The sequence below is a fragment of the Copadichromis virginalis genome, linkage group LG9 (genome assembly GCF_057382275.1).
Source record: "Copadichromis virginalis isolate Kocher_CV1m ecotype Utaka linkage group LG9, C_Virginalis_male_GT1.1, whole genome shotgun sequence".
Classification (NCBI taxonomy): Eukaryota; Metazoa; Chordata; class Actinopteri; order Cichliformes; family Cichlidae; genus Copadichromis; species Copadichromis virginalis.
The window spans coordinates 14,475,041-14,498,540 of record NC_140626.1 but is presented as its reverse complement, the minus strand read 5'-3'; the positions used below and the strand labels follow the sequence as shown (position 1 = coordinate 14,498,540).

The window sequence follows — 23,500 nt, the reverse complement described above, 5'->3', positions numbered from 1 at the left end:
TTTTGAATGGGACTTTGTGGAGATTTTTGGACAGGGGGCATTTTTGAATGAGCGGGGTTAGGGGATGGTAATATTGAACTCAACATTTCTGTTTTTATTCATCCATGAAACAAGTTATTGAAACGTGTTCTATTCTACTGTACTTACAAATAAATCTGTTTAAATATCTGTTGAAAACATTTTGCATGGAGGTTTTCTTATGATTTCTGTTTATATTTATGCTTGGAAATAATATATTCCCAGTTAGTTCTCCTAAATTCCCATTAATTTCCATAATTCCCATTATTTCCATGGACAGTTTCCAATATGGAATATTTCCAAAATTCCCAAGCTTAACTTACCATGGAAATTTACCGGAAACTTTTCGGAAATTTACCGGAAATTTTCCGCCCCTTTGCAACCCTAGTGGTACGCTGGAGCCACTATCAGGGACAAACAGAGACTGCAGCGTGTTGTGCGCTCTGCTGAGAAGGTGATTGGCTGCAGACTCCCATCTCTGCAGGACCTGTACACCTCCAGGACACTGCGGCATGCAGCTCGGATCTCAGCTGACCCTTCTCACCCTGGACACAGTCTGTTTGACCTGCTCCCCTCAGGCAGGAGGCTCCGGTCCATTCGCACCAGAACCTCTCGCCATAAGAACAGTTTCTTCCCCTTTGCTGTCGGACACATGAACAATAAACGTACGACTGTTCCCACCACTAACACATGACCCTACGCTGTGTTCACTGCATCATTCCATGTTTGGCACTGATCACCACCTGCACTCATGTATATATCATGTATATATCTATCCACTTAGCACTTTTAATTCTTATTCTTATTTTTATATTTTTATGACAGTATGTTTGCACTGAAGCACCGCAGCAATTTCCTAATGTTGTAAACCTGCTCAACATTTGGCAATAAAACCCTTTCTGATTCTGATTCTGATTCTGATTATTTATAGTAAATGCATATAGCAACAGTAACACTTTAGTTTGGATTTCATAATTTCTGTAACTGGAAAATATTATTTTGTTTAAAGACAGAAGTGACTGGGTAGTTGCAACATTAAAGTGAAATATTTAATAGTCTAATAACAGATTATGTGTTGAAGCTGTCGTTTCAGGAGGAGAGAAGCTGCAGAGAGGCGTGTAAGACTGCAACTCTGCTTCCTGGTCCCAGCTCTGGATAGTCATATTTTAGGGGGTTTAATAAATGTGTCCATATTTCTAGAAATGAGAGCTGCTCCATCCAAAGTGGGATGGATGCCGTCTCTCCTAACAAGACCAGGTTTCCTCCAGAAGATTTGCCAATTATCTATGAAGCCCACATCGTTTCTTGGACACCACTCAGACAACCAGCAACTTAAGGAGAACATGTGGCTAAACATGTCACTCCTGGTCTGTATCCCAATTCAGGGTCTGCAGCCTTAAAGGCCGCGTTTTAAGGCCGATTACGTCACAGCAACGCGACGAAGGCTGTCCCAATTCGAAGGCTGCTCGAAATGCGGCCCTCAAATGTGTCCTTCATTTCCCTGAATTCTAAGGATGTGTCGGTGTAGACTTCGTGGCCCAACATATCCCAGATTGCATAGCACGGCGGTGGGTGTGGATAATTTTGCCGAAAAAAAACGGTGGAAGCGGAGCAGCCAAAGTGTAAACGTTTAAAAGTAAGTACTGTTATGATGTCTCAACAGGACCTGGAAAAACTAGTCCATGCATTCATTTTTAGTAGGCTTGATTATTGTAACAGCATCTTTACAGGTCTACCTAAAAAAATCAGTCAGACAACTGCAGCTCATTCAGAACTCTGCTGCTCGAGTCCTCACTAAGACCAAACAAGTGGACCACACCAGTCCAGCTCTGAGGTCTTTACTCTGGCTGCCTGTCCGTCAGAGGATAGACTTTGAAGTTCTGATGCTGGTCTATAAAGCTCTGAATGGTTTAGGACCAAGATACATCAGTGACCTCCTGACCCAGTATGAACCTTCCAGATCCCTCAGGTCACCTGAATCCGTTTTTTTTATCAGTTCCCAGAGTCAGAACCAGACACGGAGAAGCTGCATTCAGATTTTATGCTCCATATATCTGGAACAAACTCCCAGAAACCTCAGATCAGCTGAAACACTCAGTTTATTTAAATCCAGGTTGAAGACTCACCTGTTCTCAGCTGCATTTGAATTACATTTTGAATTGCATTTGAATTGCATTTGAACTACACCTCTTATAAGGTGTAGTTACACACCTTATAAGAGAAGCACATGAGAAGAGAGGCGACCTAGCTGTATTGTGGCTGGACCTAACTAATGCGTATGGGTCGATCCCACACAAACTGGTTGAGCATGCTTTGCACCTCCACCATGTCCCCAGCAAGATCAAGGACCTAATCCTGGACTATTACGCCAATTTCAGGCTTAGGGTCACTTCTAGGGCAGTTACTTCAGACTGGCACCGACTCCAAAAAGGTATAATAACAGGCTGTACCATCTCAGTTACGCTCTTTGCCCTGGCAATGAACATGGTGGTAAAGGCTGCGGAGGTGGAGTGCAGAGGGCCGTTAACAAGGTCAGATGTTCGTCAGCCCCCTATCAGAGCCTATATGGATGACCTCACCATTACAACATCATCAGTTCCCGGGTGTAGGTGGATCTTGCAAGGTCTTGAGAGACTCATCTCATGGGCAAGGATGAGTTTTAAACCTTCCAAGTCAAGATCGATGGTACTGAAGAAGGGCAAGGTGACGGACAAGTTCCGGTTCTCAATTTCAGGAACCATTATTCCATCCATAACGGAACAACCAGTTAAGAGCTTGGGGAAACGCTTTGACTCCAGCCTGAAAGACTCTACTGCTATTCAGAAGGCAAATGAGGAGCTGGGAGCGTGGCTTATTAAGGTGGATAAGTCCGGCTTGCCTGGAAGATTTAAAGCCTGGATCTACCAGCATTCCATCCTGCCCCGAATCCTGTGGCCCTTGCTTGTCTATACAGTTCCAATAACTACTGTGGAATCCCTTGAAAGAAAGATCAGTGGCTTTCTTCGTAAGTGGCTGGGACTTCCCCGCAGTCTCACCAGCGCTGCCTTGTATGGGACAAGCAACAGCGTGCAGTTACCCTTCAGTGGTCTCACAGAAGAGTTCAAGGTGGCTCGCACACGAGAAGCCCTACAGTACAGAGATTCTAAAGACTGCAAGGTGGCATCAGCAGGCATTGAGGTAAGGACAGGAAGAAAGTGGAAGGCTGAGAAGGCAGTTGAGGTGGCGGAGTCACGCCTAAGGCAGAAAACACTAATGGGGGTCTTAGCAACAGGGGGAGCAGGCTTGGGGTACGTCCCAAAGGCCCAGGTCAGCAGGGCACAGGGAAAGGAGAGACACCAGCTACTCCAGGAAGAGGTCCGAGCAGGTGTGGAGGAGGAGCGAGTAAGCAGAGCTGTAGGCCTTGAGCGGCAGGGAGCATGGACAAGGTGGGAGGGCACCTTGCAGCGCAAGGTCACCTGGGCAAACATCATGCAGGCAGACTTCCACCGGATCCGATTCCTAGTGCAGGCAGTATACGACACTCTGCCAAGCCCAGCAAACCTCCATCTGTGGGGAAAGCGCGAGACACCTGCCTGTCCCCTGTGCTCTGGAAGAGGGACCCTAGAACACCTCCTTAGCAGCTGCCCAAGGGCCCTGGCCGATGGTCGGTATCGTTGGCGGCACGACCAGGTGCTCAGAGTAGTTGCTGAAAAGATTGCCTCAGCAATCAGCACCAGCAAGCATCATCATGCTCCGAGGAAGGCAATCTCTTTTATTAAGGCTGGAGAGAAACCCCAGGTGCGCCCACATTTGACAACTGGCCTTCTCAACACAGCCTCTGATTGGCAGCTACAGGCTGACCTGGGTAAACAACTAAAGTTCCCTCAGAACATTGCAAAAACATCACTCCGGCCAGACTTGATAATTATTTCTGAGGCCTCAAAACAGCTGATCATGCTGGAACTCACAGTGCCCTGGGAAGAGCGGATTGAGGAGGCTAATGAAAGGAAACGAGGAAAGTACCAGGAACTAGTGCAAGAGTGCAGGGGAAGGGGCTGGAAGACTTTCTATGAGCCCATAGAAGTGGGTTGTAGGGGCTTTGCAGGACGATCACTCTGCAAAGTCCTAGGCCGGCTGGGCGTGGCTGGGGCAGCCAAGAAGAGGGCCATCCAGGCTGTGAGTGAAGCGGCAGAGAAAGCCACAAGGTGGCTGTGGATTAAGAGGGCTGATCCGTGGGTAGCTACTGGTACGCAAGTCGGGGCCTGATCACCCCCGGCTGGGTCGCCTGGGCGAGGGTGTATGATGTTGTGAGACCCGAAACACCTGATGACCCTAGGATACATCACTGAAGATGCGTACCAGTGCATCCAGGAGATGTGTCTTTATAGTTAAACTCTGGCTGAGCCAGTGACGCCTAGGAAGAGTCTAGGTGACAACCAAGAAAGTTTGGTGACGGCTGGAGAGACAGATGACAGCTCGGAAAGACGGCTCCAGGGGCAGGGTGGGCTAGCATCCCGGTCTGCAGTTTTCGCGAGAAAGCACCCAAAAAGCTATGGAAAGCCCTAAAGAAAGATACCCCCAGGAGACCCCGAGAGGGGGGGAGGATGAGGTCTCCAATCGGACGGACTTAAGGTTAACGACTAATGCAATGGAAAGGACTACGAGTAAGACATGTATCTGCGGCAAGCTGTGCAAGAACCAGCGTGGCCTAAATGTCCATCAGGCTAGAATGAAATGTTTGGAGCGGGAGAGTGAGGTGCAACGCACAGGTCCTGAACCTGGTGAGACGCAGGAGGAGCCCGGCCAGGAGGCACCCCACAGAGCCCAGTCCCTCCATGCACAGGACTCTTCCAATCCAAGCAGTGTAGTTCCACAACAGCGGATTAAGTGGCCCCCAGCCAGCAGCCAGAGCGAGTGGCAGAAGTTTGATGAGGATGTCTCCAACATCATACAAGCTGTGGCCAAAAGAGAGAGACCTGAAACACCTGATGACCCTAGGATACATCACTGAAGATGCGTACCAGTGCATCCAGGAGATGTGTCTTTATAGAATAAAGCACCAAATCCACACTTTTAAGCTTAAATTCTTTTTAATCAATTTTAAATCATGCTTTTTATTTTTGTTTTTTAATGTCTCTGTAAAGCACTTTGAATGACCTTGTTGTTGAATTGTGCTATATAAATAAACTCGCCTTACTGAATACTATGTCACTTATTTATGTGCAAATGTTTAATAATGAAGAACATTAAAGCATTACTGTTGGCCACATGTCGGCAGAGTTATGTGACATTAGTGATGTTTGTACTGACTTGGTTTTAAAGCCTTTAAAATATTCGCTGTTCAATAGTCGACCTTAATCTTACAGAGAATGTGATGATTTTATGGATAATTAAAGTCAGTCATATATCCACAAACACAACAAGCTGAAAGTCAGTGATGCTGCTCGGTTTGCAGTCCTGAATATCACGGCACAAGCAGGATTCACTGCACTGTTAATGTTAGCTATGTTATATTGCTGCCTCTGTTCGGTGGTGTCGAGCCAAACGGACTTTAACGTGTGTTTGAACGAGCTGACGGTTCACTCGTTAAGCTGAAAGAAAGATGCCTCCGTGCAAGCTTGAACATGTTGCGTGTGCCGTCGGAACTGGATTTCAGTCTAAACTGGTGTCCGTGTTGGTCCTGCAGAGAATCAGAGTTGGAAAAGTTGTTAATGTAGCAAAAACCAAAATGTAATGCATTTTGTTCATAATCTCTTTAAAGTCATGATCTTTTTTTTTATCGCTGTCACTGGAGTGGGTAAATGAGTCTGAAAAGTTAAAAAAACAGATTTACATTTATTGTTTATTACTTTTATCGTCATCATCCCATTTATACTATTTAAGAAATAACGTGTAAAATAACCTTTTGTTTGCCTTTGGAGACTCGGCGTTTGAACCATCCCAGATATCTGCACCAGGGAACCAACTTCTCAAGCCGGTAAAAAGGTCAAGGACACAGTTACACGATCGCTAAACTAACCTGTTTTTGAATAAAAGAAAACCATATAAGCATGATCCCTGGAATCTCGGTTTAAAAAAAGAGAAGCACTACAAATTACTTTTCTTATGTTTAGTATACAGGAGTTGCTGCTCACACTCTGAGTTGCACTAGTGTGTCTGTCAGACGCCCGCACGCGCAGTCACACCGGACACTTCCTGACCTTATTTCCACGAGCCCTCGACTCAGCTGCAAAGTTCTTACGGGGTCAGTTTCATCAGAATTATCTGCCATCATTCAGACATAAGTTGAGCAATGGTTTAACCAATTTTTTCCATCAAGCCATGAAGGGATGCCGGAATTAAACAGAACATAGGATGTAAGTTAAGGAAATATAAGTTTGACCTTGGAGCACATCTCCTTCAGCGTTCACAATAATGGATTGCATTTCTCTCAGTCAACTGACTGTTTAGGGGGGAAAGCGGCTAATAGTTAGTGGGCTCTGTGTTTGTTGTTTTTTAATCACACTAGGAGTGAACAAAAGCAGAAAACAACCCTGTAAAGATGCAGACTGTGATAGTCTGGTTTATACCACAAATCTTACCAGCTGTAACTGAGTTTTTTGTGGTTTAAGTTATAAGTACGTGTCAAGACTTCTGTCTCCCAGCAACATTGCCGATGTGATCCTTCTTTTTTGTTCCCTATTAATGATCTACGGTAATATGTGATATTGCCCCCATAAAATAATAAGGCTTTAATGAAATCATTGTGATACAGAGATTTGGATTCTTGTGCGTGCAATGTGCATGAAGTAGATAAACAAGAAATTTAGTCAAGATTGGATGTACTTCTGTGTTTACCAACTGCTCCAAACTGACTTTATGCTTCATACGTGTCAACTCAGGGAACTCCTGTTGTGACCTCCCCTCTGTGAGCACACACGCACACACACACACACGCACGCACGCACGCACGCACGCACGCACACACACACATGCACACACACACATGCACACACAGAAAGAGAGAAACAGAGATCATTAATGCAGAGGATTGCAGCAGCTCTTGTATTTTCACTCTCTGCTGGATTTTAGATGAACAGTCACATAAATCTCGCTCCAAATTATTTGAAAAAAACATCAAAGTATCACAGTATCGTGTTTTTTTGTTAGGGTCAAACTTCTCTTTGGGTAAAAATTAAGCCAACATCCAAGTGTCAAAGGTCGGTTCCAGGATGAAGGTCAAAGGGAAAGTCCCTGGGACGCTTCCGGTTATGTTTCCATCCGGCGTAGTCATCTGACGGGTCCGTGCTATATCGCCCTTCCTGACCCGGACTGGTATAACGTTTTGTAGAAAAGTTTGATCGATTCGCATGTCTGTCTGTGCTGTGCTTTACAAACACTCTTAAAGAAAAACAAACATCAGCCAAACACACGGTTCATCCTGATTGTCAGGTGTCGGCCATCCAGATTCCAGAGGTGCTGTGAAAGGTCATAAAGTTAACACTGTGCTGTAAAAAGAAGGCTGGAGTGCACCGAAACTGGTAGAGATGCAGGTATCTGGTCGTCCTGGGTTCCACAGACTATAAGCTAAAAAGAATAAACACATTAAGTTGCTGCACATTTGTAGAATAACATTTGAGATTACTTTAAAAATATTTTTTTATTACATTAAATGTAAACAGTCAAATGGAAGTCTTTCTAAAGTTATTTCATGATATTTATATTATGAAAAGCAGATTTTTGACAATTTAAGGTTTTTACATTTTTAGATAAAATAAACACAAAAAAACAAATAACAAGAACACAAAGCTGGCAAACCCAACCAAAACTGACCAAAATCTACTGAAAATACTCCCACATGACAGAACCTCTCCTCTGCCTCTCTGGCTACATATCTCTCAATAGAACGATCTGTGGTTTGCTATCTCTCACCATCAGAACGCTCCACAAATCCTGCGAATGACTCACTTCCTTATAAACAGTGTTGGCAAGTTATTTTGAAAAAGTAATTAATTATACTTCTTCAAATAAGTCACTTAGTTAGTAACTGAGTTACAAGATTCTGAAAGTAATGAATTACTTGAAAAGTAACTATAGCGTTACTTTAAAAAAAAGTTTAACCCTCTGGGCTCCAGGGGATAATTGGCCAATTTTAACTACTTTTGATTTTACCTCCATATTTCACCTTTACAAACGATTTACTTTGCCTTGTTTGGCATCATTCTTTTCAGCACAACCTCACATGTCTGAATTTACAGTTATGTTTTCATTTTGACATACTGTACTGACACAATTGATCTAAAATCAGACAAAAACATAAAATCCGAGTAGAAAAAGTTATATATTTTACTGTAACAACCACAAACATGTTTAATGAATCACATTTCATAATTTTACATGCAAATATTAATTGACAATTTTAAAATCATATGCAAAAGTTTTGCAAACAACAAAGTTTTTGCAGCCATTTACCTTTTACCCCTTTTTTATAACCATTTCAAACAATTTACAGAACAATCAGCTGTTCTGCATTCAATAAGATGCCACACAAATTATTTGTGCCACTCCAAATATTTCTGTCCACTATAAAGGAAAACATCACAGCCTGATACCTGCAGGTCTGACAGCAGCAGGTGTATCACTGCTGTTTCTACCTGGAGACAGCAGTCGCTACTACTAGACACTACCTTTGTTCAATAATTAGACACAATAACAGTACTTTCATTACAGCAAATATATATGGTTACAATAATAAATCTGAAAATGATAAATTACTTGACTCCTTAGAAGAAATAATGAATAACTCCTTACTAAAAGATAAAATGGTTAGAATGCAGATTAATAAATTAATGGCTCATTATGGAATAAAGCTAACACAGAGAAGTCCTTTTGTACCAATTGGGAACTTTTTAAATTTGAAGCATGCAAATTCTTGAGAAGATATGGGAGTCAAATTATTAAATCAAGGAAAGCTGAAGAGGAAGAAGTGATCAGCAAAATTGCCTCTTATTACCAGAAATCCCCAGAAGAAATCTCAGAGGAAGATAAATTAACTTTACTAGACCTTCAAAATAAATTGGACGGTTTATATCAGAATCAGAATCAGAATCAGAATCAGAATACTTTATTGATCCCTGGGGGAAATTATTTTTTGTTACAGTGCTCCATTTTAAACCAATATTAAAACAAGACAGACAATACGCTAATATATATCGATGCAAGGCTGAGGGTGCTTTTGTAAGATCCAGGAAGAGGTGGCTGGAGGAGAGAGAACAAAATTCTGCTTTTTCAGGCTTGAAAAATACAGATCCAAAACCAACTAAATATTAATGGCATTGTCTCTGACAATCCTAGAGAAATTTCACATTTCTGTGCCAAATTCTATACTAAACTGTACAACTCAAACTATGATGAGGATGTCTCAACACTGTTTCTCAATAATATTAAAAACCTAAAAACTATTGTTGTGGAAGATAGAAGTCTCTGTGACAGCCCTCTGACTGTGGAGGGAGTTTGTAATTCTATTTCTGCACTTAAGGCCAACAAATCTCCTGGCACAGATGGTTCAACTGCAGAGTTTTATACATCATTTTCTAATCTCCTGGCTCCGTTCTTACTGCAGGTTTTCATAGAAAGTATGGAGAATAACACCCTCCCTCCTACTCTTACTCAGGGTCTCATAACACTTATTCCAAAGCCAAACAAAGACTTACTTCTTATTGATAATTGGAGACCCGTCTGTCTGCTCAATAATGACTATGAGATTATGGCTTTAGTACTTGCTAACAGAATTAAAGAGTTCTTGGATACAATTATCGATGAGACACAATCAGGCTTTATGAGAAACAGACACATTTCTAATAACATTAGACTGGTTTTGGATCTACACTCAACAAAAATATAAACGCAACACCTTTGTTACTGCTCCCATTCCCCATGGGATGGATGTAGAGACCTAAAATTCATTCCAGATACACAATATAACCATCCCTCCCAAACAGTGGTCACAAATCAGTCCAAATGTGTGGTAGTGGGCACATCTGCCATATTGAGATAATCCATCCCACCTCACAGGTGTGCCACATCAGGATGCTGATCTGACATCATGAGTAGTGCACAGGTGTACCTCAGACTGCCCACAACAAAAGGCCACCCTGGAATGTGCAGTTTTTTGCGCTATTGGGGGTCTGGGGACCCAGAACCGGTCAGTATCTGGTGTGACCACCATTTGCCTCATGCAGTGCAACACATCGTCGCATGGAGTCTATCAGATTGTCAATTGTGGCCTGTGGAATGTTGGTCCACTCCACTTCAATGGCTGTGCGAGGTTGTTGGATATTCGTGGGAACTGGTACACGCTGTCGTGAAAATTAGTAAAGACATCGACCGCATGCTCTTTAATTTTATATGGAAAAACCATAAGCAGGTCCTCTTAGCATGGACCCTCATTTATAAACACAACTTCTCACCACACATATAACTCATCTGGAACAACAGAGATATTTTATTTCAAAACAAATCACTTTTCCTGGAAACTTGGGTCCAAAATGGGATCCTATTGGTGGCTCAGCTGGTTAATAAAGAGGGAGCACTACTTACTTACAATGAATTCCTTACACTATATAATTTTCCCATCAGTGTTTGGGAATTCTCAATGGTGCTTGGTGCCATACCCTCAGGTACTTTAATGTTATATAAAAACACTGACAGTTCAATATCTACCTCAGTCACTCTCTCTGATCCAGCTGAGTCAGCAGTGGGAAAAATCTGCTTTTCACAGGAACTTGGTAACAGCAATAAGAGAATACGTAGTTTATTCCAAGAATATATCGTGTCTCTCCCATATATATAATATCTTACTGGAACCGACATGTTCCAGATATCACCTGGAAGACCGTCTGGATGATCCCATAAATATCTAATTGTAAACAAGGTGAAGGAAATCTCATATAAAATTCTTCATAAATGTTACCCAGCCAGTCACTATATGGTAACATTTAAAAGAGACTCACGTACTCATATAATTATTTTTTTTACCCCTGGTTTTGTATGTTCATGTTCTGTTCTTTCTTAAACTTCATCTATTTGTATGTTGTATACTTATTGTGTGTTCAATAAAGTTCAGTAAAAAAGTACGTTCTAAATGACGCTTCAGACGTCACTAATCACGTGACTCTGGCCAAACGAATCAAGCCTCGACACAGTGCTTCTGAAGCAGCGTGTTGATCTTTTTCACACACGCACCGGAGCGTCAGCTTCAAGCGGACCATCGCTACCTCTCACATCTAAAGGTAAGTGTCAAGGTAACTTTGAACTGAGTTCAGTCAATCTCGAGTTTTTCGAAGTTTTCTGAATGAAGTTTTCTGTTGCTCTCTGTGAGAGGAGACCGTTAAAGGCGAGGCTCTCCAGAGTGTAGCAAAACAGGAGACCACAGCTGTGTGTGTGTAAGTGTGCAAACGAACAGATTAGAAGTGCAAGTGAGCCACGAGTAAAGAAAGGTCACGTTTCGTGATTTGTTTTTCTCACCACTGATCACGCGCTCAACACTCTACACATACTTGCATCACACGCGCGCTCTCAAGCATCGGTATAGGGCTTTGAAGCTGACGTCACGCCGCAATGCATTGTGGGAGCGGATCTAGAAGGGTGGCAAGTGCCACCCTAAAATGATCCCTTGCCACCCCAAGTGCCACCCCAGTTTTGCATATGAAAGTGTTGTTTATTAAAATAAGATAGCATTAACAGTTTGAGCGTAGTTACAGTCAGCTGTGAATATAAATGTTAAAACTGAATATATTGCATAGTGTCCCCCCCCCTCCATCAGTAACAAATGGTTCAGCCCATAGCAGGACCGGCTTTTTTCTTTTTTTCAGTAGTTTCACATAAGTTTGTAATTTTTACTCCAGGATGCGGATGGATGATGTGCGTCCTGCGCCACCCATACGATCTGGGGCGTATCGGAGCCATTTTTGGACTGCTTGTGCAAAGACAAACTCGGACATAGAGTTTGCCCCTAACTGCTGCGTCAGGCCATCTAGGACAAAAATACACACACAAACAAAAAAAGTGAATTAGAGCACATGAATAAGCTCTTGTTAACTGTCTTCAGCGGGGAGAAAGTATGTAAACTCCTAGGCTGATAAACATGAAAGTTACCAGGCGTAAATCTGCAAACTGCCGCATTTGATTCCCAAAGAGCTATGAGCGGAAAAAGTGATAAGTCTTAGCATGGTGTGTCGTGTATCCTTTAAAACAAAATAAACATGGGGGTCTTCGGGCTGTACAAACTACAACCTGAGGACTAAACAAGCTGAAGACCAAAGACTCCATCTCCAGATTAACCGGACATGAAAGTCTTGTTATTAAGAAAGACAAAGTAATATAGCAAAAACTGGACAGGAAATGTGAAACACACCCAGCAGATCAATTGATCCCTTTATTGTTCACTTTAGGCTCATAAAACTACAATAAACGGTAAAACTTACAGCGCTGTGCAGATGCATGTTTGGTATCTTTAAATGCCCTTTTTTGCTTTGTCTGGTCCTTGGTTTTTTTCCCTGCCCAGTTGAGTACCGAGGCTCGTTTGTAATGGCATAAGCCATTACACAGCGGACTCGCACCTCCAGTGTGGTCCCTCCAATCAAGGCAAAGCGTCTCACCTATAGACACATTTTAAGAGATGTAATTAGCGTGTCTCGTGTCTTAAATGTGTATGCAAGTGCTTGTGTGTATAATCAACATGCCGTCGTTATGTATTTAAATCACATCTGACAGCTATTACACTTTATAGTTACAAAGTGTACATAACCTTTATATACTTACCATTGCCTTATTTGCCTCTTGTGATCTAAGAGCTGCCTCTGCATTGTTTAGCTCCTCAATGTTGTGCAAGGGCAAATCCAGAGGCAGTACCCCAGCATCTACCGATTCATTGCAGCAGGGATGGCGGATGGCTCTGACCTCCTCACGGAGTTCATTAACTGCTCTGGTCCGGTCTGACAGCATAGTTAACATCTTTTGTGAGGTCGCATCTGTTTCAAAGAACAATTCTAGAAAGATTAATGGCTTAAGCAGTGAGAGGCGAAAAACTAATATATCCATAAATGATGGTGTAACATTCTGCATTCAAGTATAAGTTGTTCTAACTGCTAAAAGTGTTTGCTAGTTTTTGCCTGTCACATATATTTGATATTTGTATATGTAGCTGCCATCACCAGTGTGTGAATTGTGTGTGAATGGGTGGATGACTGAATGTGTAAAGCGCTTTGGGGTCCTTAGGGACTAGTTAAAGCGCTGTACAAATACAGGCCATTTACCATTTATACCATGTAAAATCTGAAATTCCAAGATTTTCAAACTTGCCTTGTAATAGTGGCCTCACAGAGTCTCTGGACTCTACAGAAAAAAATCACAACAAGATGACATTCAGGAGTATAAATTTGTGCTTTGAAGATAAGAGCACAATGACATTGTGATTCAGCTTTAAAACAATTTGAAAAGCATACCATCTATAGGGAAGTCCTCGACATCAGACTCTGCATGCTGGGGAGATCGCAAAGCTGTGTCATTTTGTGTGTTCTGCCAGAGTGGCGAAAGGTGCCGGAAGCTGGGCGGGGCATTATGATGCTCGCTGTCAGTGGGCTGGGGGGAAGACTGCGGAGTGGTGAGGGCTGTTTAGAAAAAGTTAATTTTTGTTAAGTGGATGGTAGTTACCAAATCAGATCTGAAAAAAAGAGGAAAAATAGGGCACAATGTCAATAAGGAGGGAAAACTAGATACAAAGACGGCTCATAGAAGCTGAACCGAGTCCTATGTGTGAAGGGACAGTAACTGCGTGTGCATATGTAAGCATTTAAACACTGAAGATAGTAAAATTAACAGTATTTTGTCTAAGTCTGCCATTGTAGGAATTCATGGCACCAAGACAAAAACGTGGCGCACAGTGTGACGTCAAAATAGGCGCACACCTTTGACGCTGCGTTTTCTCCGTTTTCCTCGTCCACACGTAAATGCTAAAACGGAGTTTTCGAAAATATCCACCCTAGCAGGCTTCTGTGGAGATCAGGGAAATTATTTTACTACTATTGTTAAATAATCATCATCATTACCATTGCATTAATAATATAATTTACAGTATTGATATTGCATTCAGATGTTTAAACAGTGTGTGTGTCTTTCAGAAAGACTAAGTTGCAGGCTGACAGGAAGTTGCAGGCTTTGCAGAAATGAAACAAGTTATTCTGAGGAGCTGGTTAGACGAGGCTATTTGAATTACTAGGTTATTCAAATTGTCTGGTATACTTTTATATTCTTTTATTAAGCTTTTAGTAGAGGTTCTTGATTAGAACATTTATTCAATATAGTACATATAGTTTCAGTTAGGTTGTTACACATAGAGTTGGATGTCTCGAGACCACTTTTACGTGGTCTTGGTCTCGTCTTGGTCTCGACGGACTTTTGTCTTGGTCTTGGTCTCGCTGTTTCGGTCTTGCGTTCTCAAATCGACATAGTGTTCGGAAGATTTGGAGTCAACCATCAGCGGAGTGGGGGGGGTGGCTTACTGGGCTTAAGCCCGTGTCATTTTTTCAGAAGCATGGGGTCTTTTGGAGTGTAATTTTTTTAGTTAGATGCCTGACTGACAACTGTATAAAACAAAAACAACACACGAAGCACAGAGCGCACCGTCGTAAATTCCCCCTAATTTTGGTATGATCCGAGCTCAGGCACTAGGCGACTGAGCACAGCACCCATGTGAGCGAGGGGGGAGAAGCTGCTGCCTGCGAGTTTGCTGCAGACAGAGGAGAGCTTAAGTTTGACCAGGTACCAAAGCAAATCATTCGTACTGAACTAATAATGTAAATATGACGGTGTATCACAAAAGATTGATATCAAACTGATCACTTGGTTGCGTTACTTGCTCTTCGAGTGAATCAACAAATGGATAAATAAAAAGCCGAACAGCAATGCTGATTTTTTAGAGAGTCTTAGCTTACATTTCATATTTTCAGTTGTTTCCCTCCACGGCTAAACAAACTCTCTAAATCGGTTTCAATTGTGTACTGATGAACACAACAATGGACATAAGGAGCTTCTTTCAAAGAAAAAACTCAGGTAGATGTTATTTTATATATTGTGCTTTGGATGTTGTTCAGTATATCTATGCAAAACAAGAGGAATTTCAATACACAGCAGTATATTCACAGTTGAAACCAGATATTTACATACACTTTATGGAGAAAACATAAAAACTTTTTTTGCTGTTAAACATCAATTTAGAGTAAACTTTTGTTTTAGATAAATAAATGTTGAAATATCTTTTGAATTAGTTAAATGTCAGAATAAAAAGAGGGAGCTGTCTATTTTAATCACTTTCATGAAATTTAGGAGTACATATACACTAAGTTTATTGTTAATTAATAAGAAAACTCCAGACGATTCGATTCTGAGCTGAAGAAGCTTCTGATAGGTTAGTAGAGTCCATGTGAGTAAATTGGTGGCACAGCTGTGGATGCATATAAGGCAAAACACAGAGCCTGTTTCTGTGACATGGGAAAATCAAGAGATGTCAACCAAAACACCAGGAAAAGAACTGTGGAGCTCCATAAGTGTGGCTCAATTTTGAATACAATTTGGTGCCATTTGCAATTAAGAAATACAGATAGTTTCTCTCTTTACTCTTAAAGTTAACAAATATGTTTTTTATATTTATCAATCTAAAAAAATAAACATTTAGTCTGATTTGATGTTACAATTAAAAAAGTGTTTGTGTTTTTATCTGAAGAGTACATAAATATGTGGTTTCAACTGTATATTTGATGATGTTGGTGTTTGGCTTGTCAGCACAAAGAGGGAGAGAGAGGAGCAGAGAGGGAGAGAGAGGAGCAGAGAGGGAGAGAGAGGAGCAGAGAGGGAGAGAGAGGAACAGAGAGGGAGAGAGAGGAACAGAGAGGGAGAGAGAGGAGCAGAGAGGGAGAGAGAGAATGACGACAGAACAGAGATGGAACAAGAGCAGGTGAGACACACATGTTAGTCAAATGGTTGTTTGCCAAAACTCATCAGAACATGTATCTAGTACCTAGTGTTTCTTTTTAGATACCATTTGTTACTTTTCAAATTCTATATTTATTAAGTTATGCAGCTTGTTTGCACAACAAGGCTAAATAATTATATAAACTTTTCTCAATCTAAATATTGTACTTTGGTAGAATTAAAAAATAAGTGTAGTGCAGGTCTATGATGATTTTTAGTGCTACTATCATCTAGTTCTGATTCTGGTTCTGTCTTGGTTAAGTCCTCAGTAGTCCTGGGCCCTATTTCAGGAAGCCGGTTTAGTGCAAACTCTGAGTAAGTATACCCTGAGTTAACGAAAACTCTGGGTTTTCGGTTTCACAAAGCGAGTTTAGATTAATCCTGAGTGAGTTACTATGACGACACACTCCGTGAAGCTAACTTGCCCCCTAGCAGGTTTACTTCAACTAACCCTGACGTTCTCCGCCTCTGTGTCGGAAACCTGACTGTAGGAAGTGTCAGACATGGCGTGCTCCTTCCTTGAAGAGCCAGTAGATGTTGAAGCCCAAATTCTCCGCAGAGCTCTCCGCTGGGAGAGAGTGATTAGAGCGCGTTTGGACATTTTATCATTTCCTGATGATTTTCTGTGTGAACGTCACCGTTTCTCAGCACAATCTATAATTCATTTGAATAACATCCTCAGGCCTAATATTGCTCATGTGACACATCGCGGACATTCTCTCAGTTCTGTACATATTATTTGTATCGCACTTCGGTTTTTTGCAAACGGGAGCTTTCTGTATAATATTGGTGATGCTGAGCACGTTTCCAAGGCTACCGTCTGTCGGGCAGTCAGGAATGTTACAGTTGCACTGAAACGTCTCCTGTACTTGTTTGTGGTGTTCCCATTATCACAAATGTGGAAGCCAACTGCTCAGCCTCTGTGAGTGGTGGTGGTGGAGGACCCCCACCTGTTTTTCGGGCCTCTGCTTTTTTTCTGTTGGCTATAACGGGTCACATTTGAGCATACAGAGTAATCAAATATGTACTTGTAATGTGCTCAGATAATTTCAATAAGTGCTTACAGAAAGAAAATTAATGTAGCCTCTAACTGCAATTGATTTACATCGGACAAACAGACCAAGCACTATGGCTCATAATACAATTACACCTTACCTGTTTGGACTATATTTTTATATTTCATTTTTACTTGCTGCCAGGCACGTTTGGGGCCTGTTGGGTTGCACCTGCGCTCACATCACATCACAAAATAAAATGTATGAGATAAAAAATAAAATAAAATATAATAAAATAACGTGTTAAATGGGTGGAAATCCCTAGATCAATGTTTAAATTAACACTCACGCATTGACTCTGTCAGCTATGTTTTGCCATGCATGCTCCCTTTGTTTTGCAGCTGAGGCTGTGTTACTTTTTTCCTGCAAAATTTGCATGTTATCGGCATATGCTGCCATCAGAATTTCGGCCTCAAGCGCTGTAAGGTATGTTGACCGCGCCTTCTTTCCCTCCGTCTCCATGGTGACTCGCTTAATCTGTGCTCCACTAATCAGGGCTTTATGTATCCTCGTGCGCGCGCTTAACTCGAGGTTAAAGCAACTCCGCGTTGATTGAACTAATTGTTATCAGCCTTTCTGAAACCGAATATTCCGAGTTGGACAGTTCGGGGTTACTCAACCCTGAGTATCGTTTTTCACTCTGAGTTTTCTAAACCGGCTTCCTGAAATAGGGCCCTGATTTTGAACTGTTGTAGTCCTGTTTTAATTCCGGATCAGTTCTGGGTCTGGTTGAATTGGGGTTTAGTCCCTGTGTCTTGATACAGGCCCGACTTTGTTCTGCCTTGCTGCTTAATTAAAAAAACTAGTTTAAGGTGTCCTGCATAGAATAGCATCTGGCTGCAGTTTAAAGACTTTTTTTGTCTCGGTCTCGGTCTTGGTCTTGGTCTCGTCTTGACTCGGTCTCGGTCTTGGTCTCGTCTCAACTTGTTCTTGGTCTTGTCTTGGTCTCGATACCCTCTGGTCTTGGTCTTGTCTTGGTCTCGATACCCCCCTGGTCTTGGTCTTGTCTTGGTCTCGATACCCTCTGGTCTTGGTCTTGTCTTGGTCTCGGATTAGGCGGTCTTGACTACAAGTCTAGTTACACATAAGGATGAGCCTCTGTTCTGGTGAAAGGTCAGAAGTGCAACGGGTGAGATGAGAGAGCATTTAAGGGCGAGACACACATACAGTTAGTGAGCGTTAGTAGGCAAGAGGTGACATACACATATACGCACACACATTAGTTAGACTCATTTATAGGTGAGAAGTTGGTCATGTTTGTCTCTGGAAAGAGGAACAGTTTCTTGTTGTCTCTGCAAGAAAGAGGAACAGCGTCTGGCAGGATGTGGGGCTCGTGTTCCAGACGAGATAGAAGACAACGTTCTTTTAAACCGTGTTAAAAGTCATTGTGCTTTTGATTTGACGTATGTATATATTCTGTCTGTGACGTATGAAGGGGCGTCATTAATTCAAACCCTGATGCTATAAAAATCTGTGTATGCTTTGATTAAGTCGGAGAACCGTTCCTGTCTGCGAACAGGCACTGGTCTTCCCACGCGTGTATTCATTAAAATCAATTGTTTTGACCAAGATCTTCTGGACCATGGTTGTTTGTACTCTCCTTCATCAATATTTGAACCTTAACACTTCTTTAAAAATCTCAGTTTTCAGTTAACGAAAACGCAGTTTACGTGTGGACAAAAGGTGCAAACACAAGTTAGGTGAGCGTGCAACGTAAAGTTTGAATTGAGTGCGAATTGAAGCGGGTGCTCTCCAATCATTAAAAGTAACAAAGTCATTGAACACATTTATACAGTTACCTTTACGTTTATCAATTATATATCACAGATTTAATTTTTTTGTAGTACTATGCTAAAAAGCAACTACAGAGCGAAAGTCTGGGTCAAGCGCCGAGGCGATGGCAAGAACAAAGGAATCCTCGACGCGTTAAAGCTAGCTTTGTAAGGGATTATAACAGCAAAGTATGAAACGAAAATGTTTTCTTTGTTGATAGACTTTGTTTGCAGTGCAATTTATTTGTTGCCAGATTGTAAGATGAAAGTAGACACAGTTTCAGGCTCCCACATTTTGTCCGAAACTGTACATTAACGAGTTTTTTTTTCCTTTTTTTTCTTTCTTTTTTTTGCTGTTATTCAAATGCAACCGTGGAAATAACGAATAGAAAAAAATTCATTCATTCTTACCTTATACTAATCGTGGTGCAGGCCAGTGCAGTACATGAACTGATGCCTTCTCCGGTCAATTCCGCTGAGAGTAAATCTAATGTCCTCCTCTACTGTACAAGACAATGGTTACCTGGAGGGATGTACCAATGTGATAGGGGTGCTGCAGAATAGTCCAAGTGATCGCTGCTTTAATTTCCCGGTCAACTATACATAAATTGCATGTCGACACGATTTTTTAAAGCTGGTGCACTAGACCAAAAGTCATTGATAACAAAAGAACAATAAATCTACTTTCTCCGGTACTTTATACGCGCTCAGTTGCAATGCAATTTAACGCTCAACTACAGATCGATGGCTTTTTGATGGTGGCCAGCGCCGAATGATGGTCAACTATAAATAGATGTTTTCTCGACGTTGTTGTTGTCACCTGGTCGACTACAAATAGATCAAATATCAATGACAAAAAAACAACGGTAAATCAACTTCATTACAAGGGCAAACCTGGTAGGGTCCGTCAGACATCCAGGGAACCTGTTTCAGTTGCCGAAGATTCCGCGAATTCGCTCCACCGCAGCGAAGATGAGGTAAGAGAAGGCGGGAATGCTGAATCTCTTCAGCCAAGCCGACAACAGGTACCAGCCAGGTGCCAATAGGTTCCAGGAAGCGACAGGAGACAAAACGCCAGTGCAAAGGTCTGAATTCAGTCAGAGTGCATTCGGAAACTAATCTGTTACTGCCAGATGAAAGAGCCAAATATGATTTCAGTTTCACGAGTAGCCCGCTACGTTTTCCCCGACGTTTAAAGCGCTTCCTCTTATGAGATGTGGTAGGGGTGTAATCCAGGTGATGCGGTACTCCAGATAGTAGCAGAGGTAGAAAAAAGTCCTGTCCATCAGCGTTAGTCCTTCCCAAATTCTCTGTGGCAAATCGAATATTTAACAGAGCTTCACGATCGTAGGTCAATAGAGAGTCAGCGTTGTTCAATAAAAGTGACGAAAACAATAGAAACACGCAGAGCAAAAGTGGATCCGACAACCGTGGACGGCGAGCCATGCACACCGGCACCATCTTACACGGAAGAATATATATATTTCGAGATGATGGCAGCAGCAGCAGCCGTTCTTCTCAGCATGAGTAGCTTAATGTTGTTCGTGTGTAATTCACGTTGAGTAGGCTAACCACGTTATTACATTAATGCATGTAAGGTGAACTAGCAAACATCATCATAGCTACATGCGGCTGTCTTCTTGTTTGATGGCAGATACTCCCTTCACCCTGGCCAAAAAGGCTAAAATGACCAAAGAAAAAGTGGAAAACAGTTAAACATGAGAGGTTTTTGGACAAAGTTTGTGTGTTTGTTTTTTTTTTTGTTTTTTGTTTTTTTGTTTTTTTTCCTTCATTGTTTAAGCACTGCTTCCAGCCAAGAGTGATACCATATATGCCTCATAGCTGTAGAAAAGGCTAAAATTGTTATCTTTTTACAAAAAACAGCTGAACATGAGGTTTTTGGACCAATTTTGTGTTCTCCATTCTTTAAGCACCGGTTTGAGCACCGTTTAAGCACCGGCACGGTTTCAAAAGTACCGGTTTGGCACCGGTATCGGATAAAACCTAAACGATACCCATCCCTAGTGTTGAGCGCTCAGTGCATCTGCGTTCGACTACTACGCCTAGGCTGCACTGTCGAGTGCAGATCCACTGAGCGTAGCGCAAGCTAGCAAGACAGAAGCTAAGCTCGTTGCAACATGGCAACTGCCTCAATGCTACCCGAAATTGAAGCTCCCCCACCCTCATTCAGATCTGGTGTTTGGAACTGTCTTGATTTTCATGTGAAGCATGACCCTGATGGTAAGCGCGTCATGGACAAAAGTAAAACAGTATGTCGGCTGTGCCACGCAATGCTCAATTGGTGGGAACTAGTGTGTTAGCGCAGTTAGCTTGTTAATGTGTTGACGCCGTCCAGCCCCACACACGGGGCGATCCATGGTAACTCGTTAAGGGAGATTTGTGGCGTTAACGTCATTTTAACGAGATTAACGCTGACAGCACTAGTGGGAACACAACGAATATGACTGCACATTTATGCCGACATCATCCTAGTGCAAAGACAAGTGGAAGCAGACAAAAACAACAAGCACGCATGCCACAAACTTTACAGACTGATTTAGACAGCTGTTAGCACATGATTCTCCTTATAGGGACCTGATATGTTTAATATGCTGCTGAGAATATAGCCAGAAGAAGAGTATAGTATAGCTTTTATTTTGGAAAGAGCCATTTCTCTGTAATAAACTCTCTTTTCCAAAGATGAGTGATTCCTCAATCAGATTTATTTATTTATTTATTTTTGTTGTTTCATCAACATTAAATTTAAAAACTGTACTTTTGAGTTAAAATATATATTTATAATTTTAATAAATGACAAATTAAAAAGGCATGAAAATTTTTGTCTCTAAAAAAATATTGAACCGTGACACCAAAGTATCGAACCGACTGAACTGTGAATTTTGTGTATCGTTGCACTCCTAGTGTGAGGTAAAAGTGCTACAATGAAAAACATTTCAAGAAAATGTAAAATAAATGTATTCCAGGATAAAACTCAGCTGTCTTTGTCTTAACGCTGCAAATCGTTGTGTCGGCTCACTGGGCATTTGATTCCAATAACAGGCCTCAGTCTCTCCTGCTACTGGTCTGCATACTGCTAAATTTGGTATCGGTGCTCAAACCTTTTGTGTCTGTTTGCCCACCTCGGGAAGCAAAAATTTGTTTTTTTGTCAGATGAACATATGAGACACTTTGACTCTTCAGTGCAGTGTGGAGCCTAACAAAGATCTGTTTTGTGTCCCAGCTGATCAGCAGGAGAAGAGTCTGACGGAGCAGCAGAGGAACATTTTCAGCTACTTGGACTCAGCTCAGCCACTACAGAGGAAACAATGAGCTCAACACAGAAGGTGACAGACAGAGCTGGGCGATATGACCAAAAATATTTATCACGATATACATTTGAAAATTTGCGATAACAATATAACTGATGATATAATTGATGCAAGACAAAATACTTTACAACTCCACAACTTTATTAGTGCAAAAAAAAACCCCATCAATGTATTTGCACTTAAAGAACTATGGGCTCAAAATGTGGTCATAAATATTTTGTACTTGTAAAAAAGATTTGTATGTGTAAAAAGAATTTGTGTGTGCGTAAAAAAGATTTGTGTGTGCGTAAAAAAGATTTGTGTGCGGACTTAGAAAAAAAACCCCTGCAAGTTACAAATGCGGATTTTGACCCTATTTTTCTTCCTTTCATCTGATTGGTCAATCAGATTTCTTTCGTGGTGATGAAGGAAAACGCTGGGTTGGCATGTAAAAGGGCATTTATTCCCTTCAAAGACCTGCAGTTCAAAAAAAGCGCCCCTCCGACAGCCAAACCCATCTGTTCTCTGATTGGATTGTTACATTTGTGATTGACCAATCAGATGAAAGGAAGAAAAATAGGGTCAAAATCCGCACTTGTAACTTGCAGGGGTTTTTTTTCTAAGTCCGCACACAAATCTTTTTTACGCACGCACAAATCTTTTTTACAAGTACAAAATATTTATGACCACATTTTGAGCCCGTAAACAAGCAGCTTTTTTTTTTTTTTTATGTGTATTAAAATTTAACAGTGCAAATGCAAATGTCAGCCAATTTCCTCTGGAAAATCCTTTTGGTTAAACTCTCAGCAAGCAATTTGCATTTGCACTGTTACATTTTTATATAACTTTAATACACATAAAAAACAGCTGCTTGTTTAAGTGAAAATATATTGATGGATTTTTTTGCACTAATAAAGTTGTGGAGTTGTAAAGTATTTTGTCTCGCCTCAATTATATCGTCAGTTATATTGTTATCGCAAATTTTCAAATGTATATCGTGATAAATATTTTTGGTTATATCGCCCTGCTCTACTTTCATGTGTTACTGTTTAGGCTTAAATTGGTTTGATGTTTGGTGCCTTTTCCTTAATGTAAAAAAAACCCCTTAGGTTACAATCAGACATTTTTCTTGCATTTGATTTGATAAATTTTGATCTTTTGATTGATAAACTAAAATGTTATGGATTTTCACCAGCTGCTTTGTGCTGGAAAAAAATTATTTGGACAGAAGATAGCAGAAGGTTTATTGTAATGGTTGATAGGTTTGTAGCTTGAACCTATCCGCTGGAACGTTGAGGACAATATAATTACACTGCAAAGCAAGACACAAGTAGGCAAAGTTCTTCATGGTACTCGTGCA

At 41.4% G+C, this 23,500-nt stretch overlaps 1 protein-coding gene across 1 annotated transcript; it reads left to right on the top strand.

The window, feature by feature from the left end:
* The first annotated feature begins 2,448 nt into the window (after positions 1–2,448).
* LOC146701604 (uncharacterized) lies at positions 2,449–4,968 on the top strand. Its single transcript, XM_085467903.1, has one exon. It carries the CDS (start codon positions 2,497–2,499, stop codon positions 4,261–4,263), a length of 1,767 nt encoding a protein of 588 aa, XP_085324029.1. The 5' UTR covers positions 2,449–2,496; the 3' UTR covers positions 4,264–4,968.
* Positions 4,969–23,500: the final 18,532 nt, after the last annotated feature.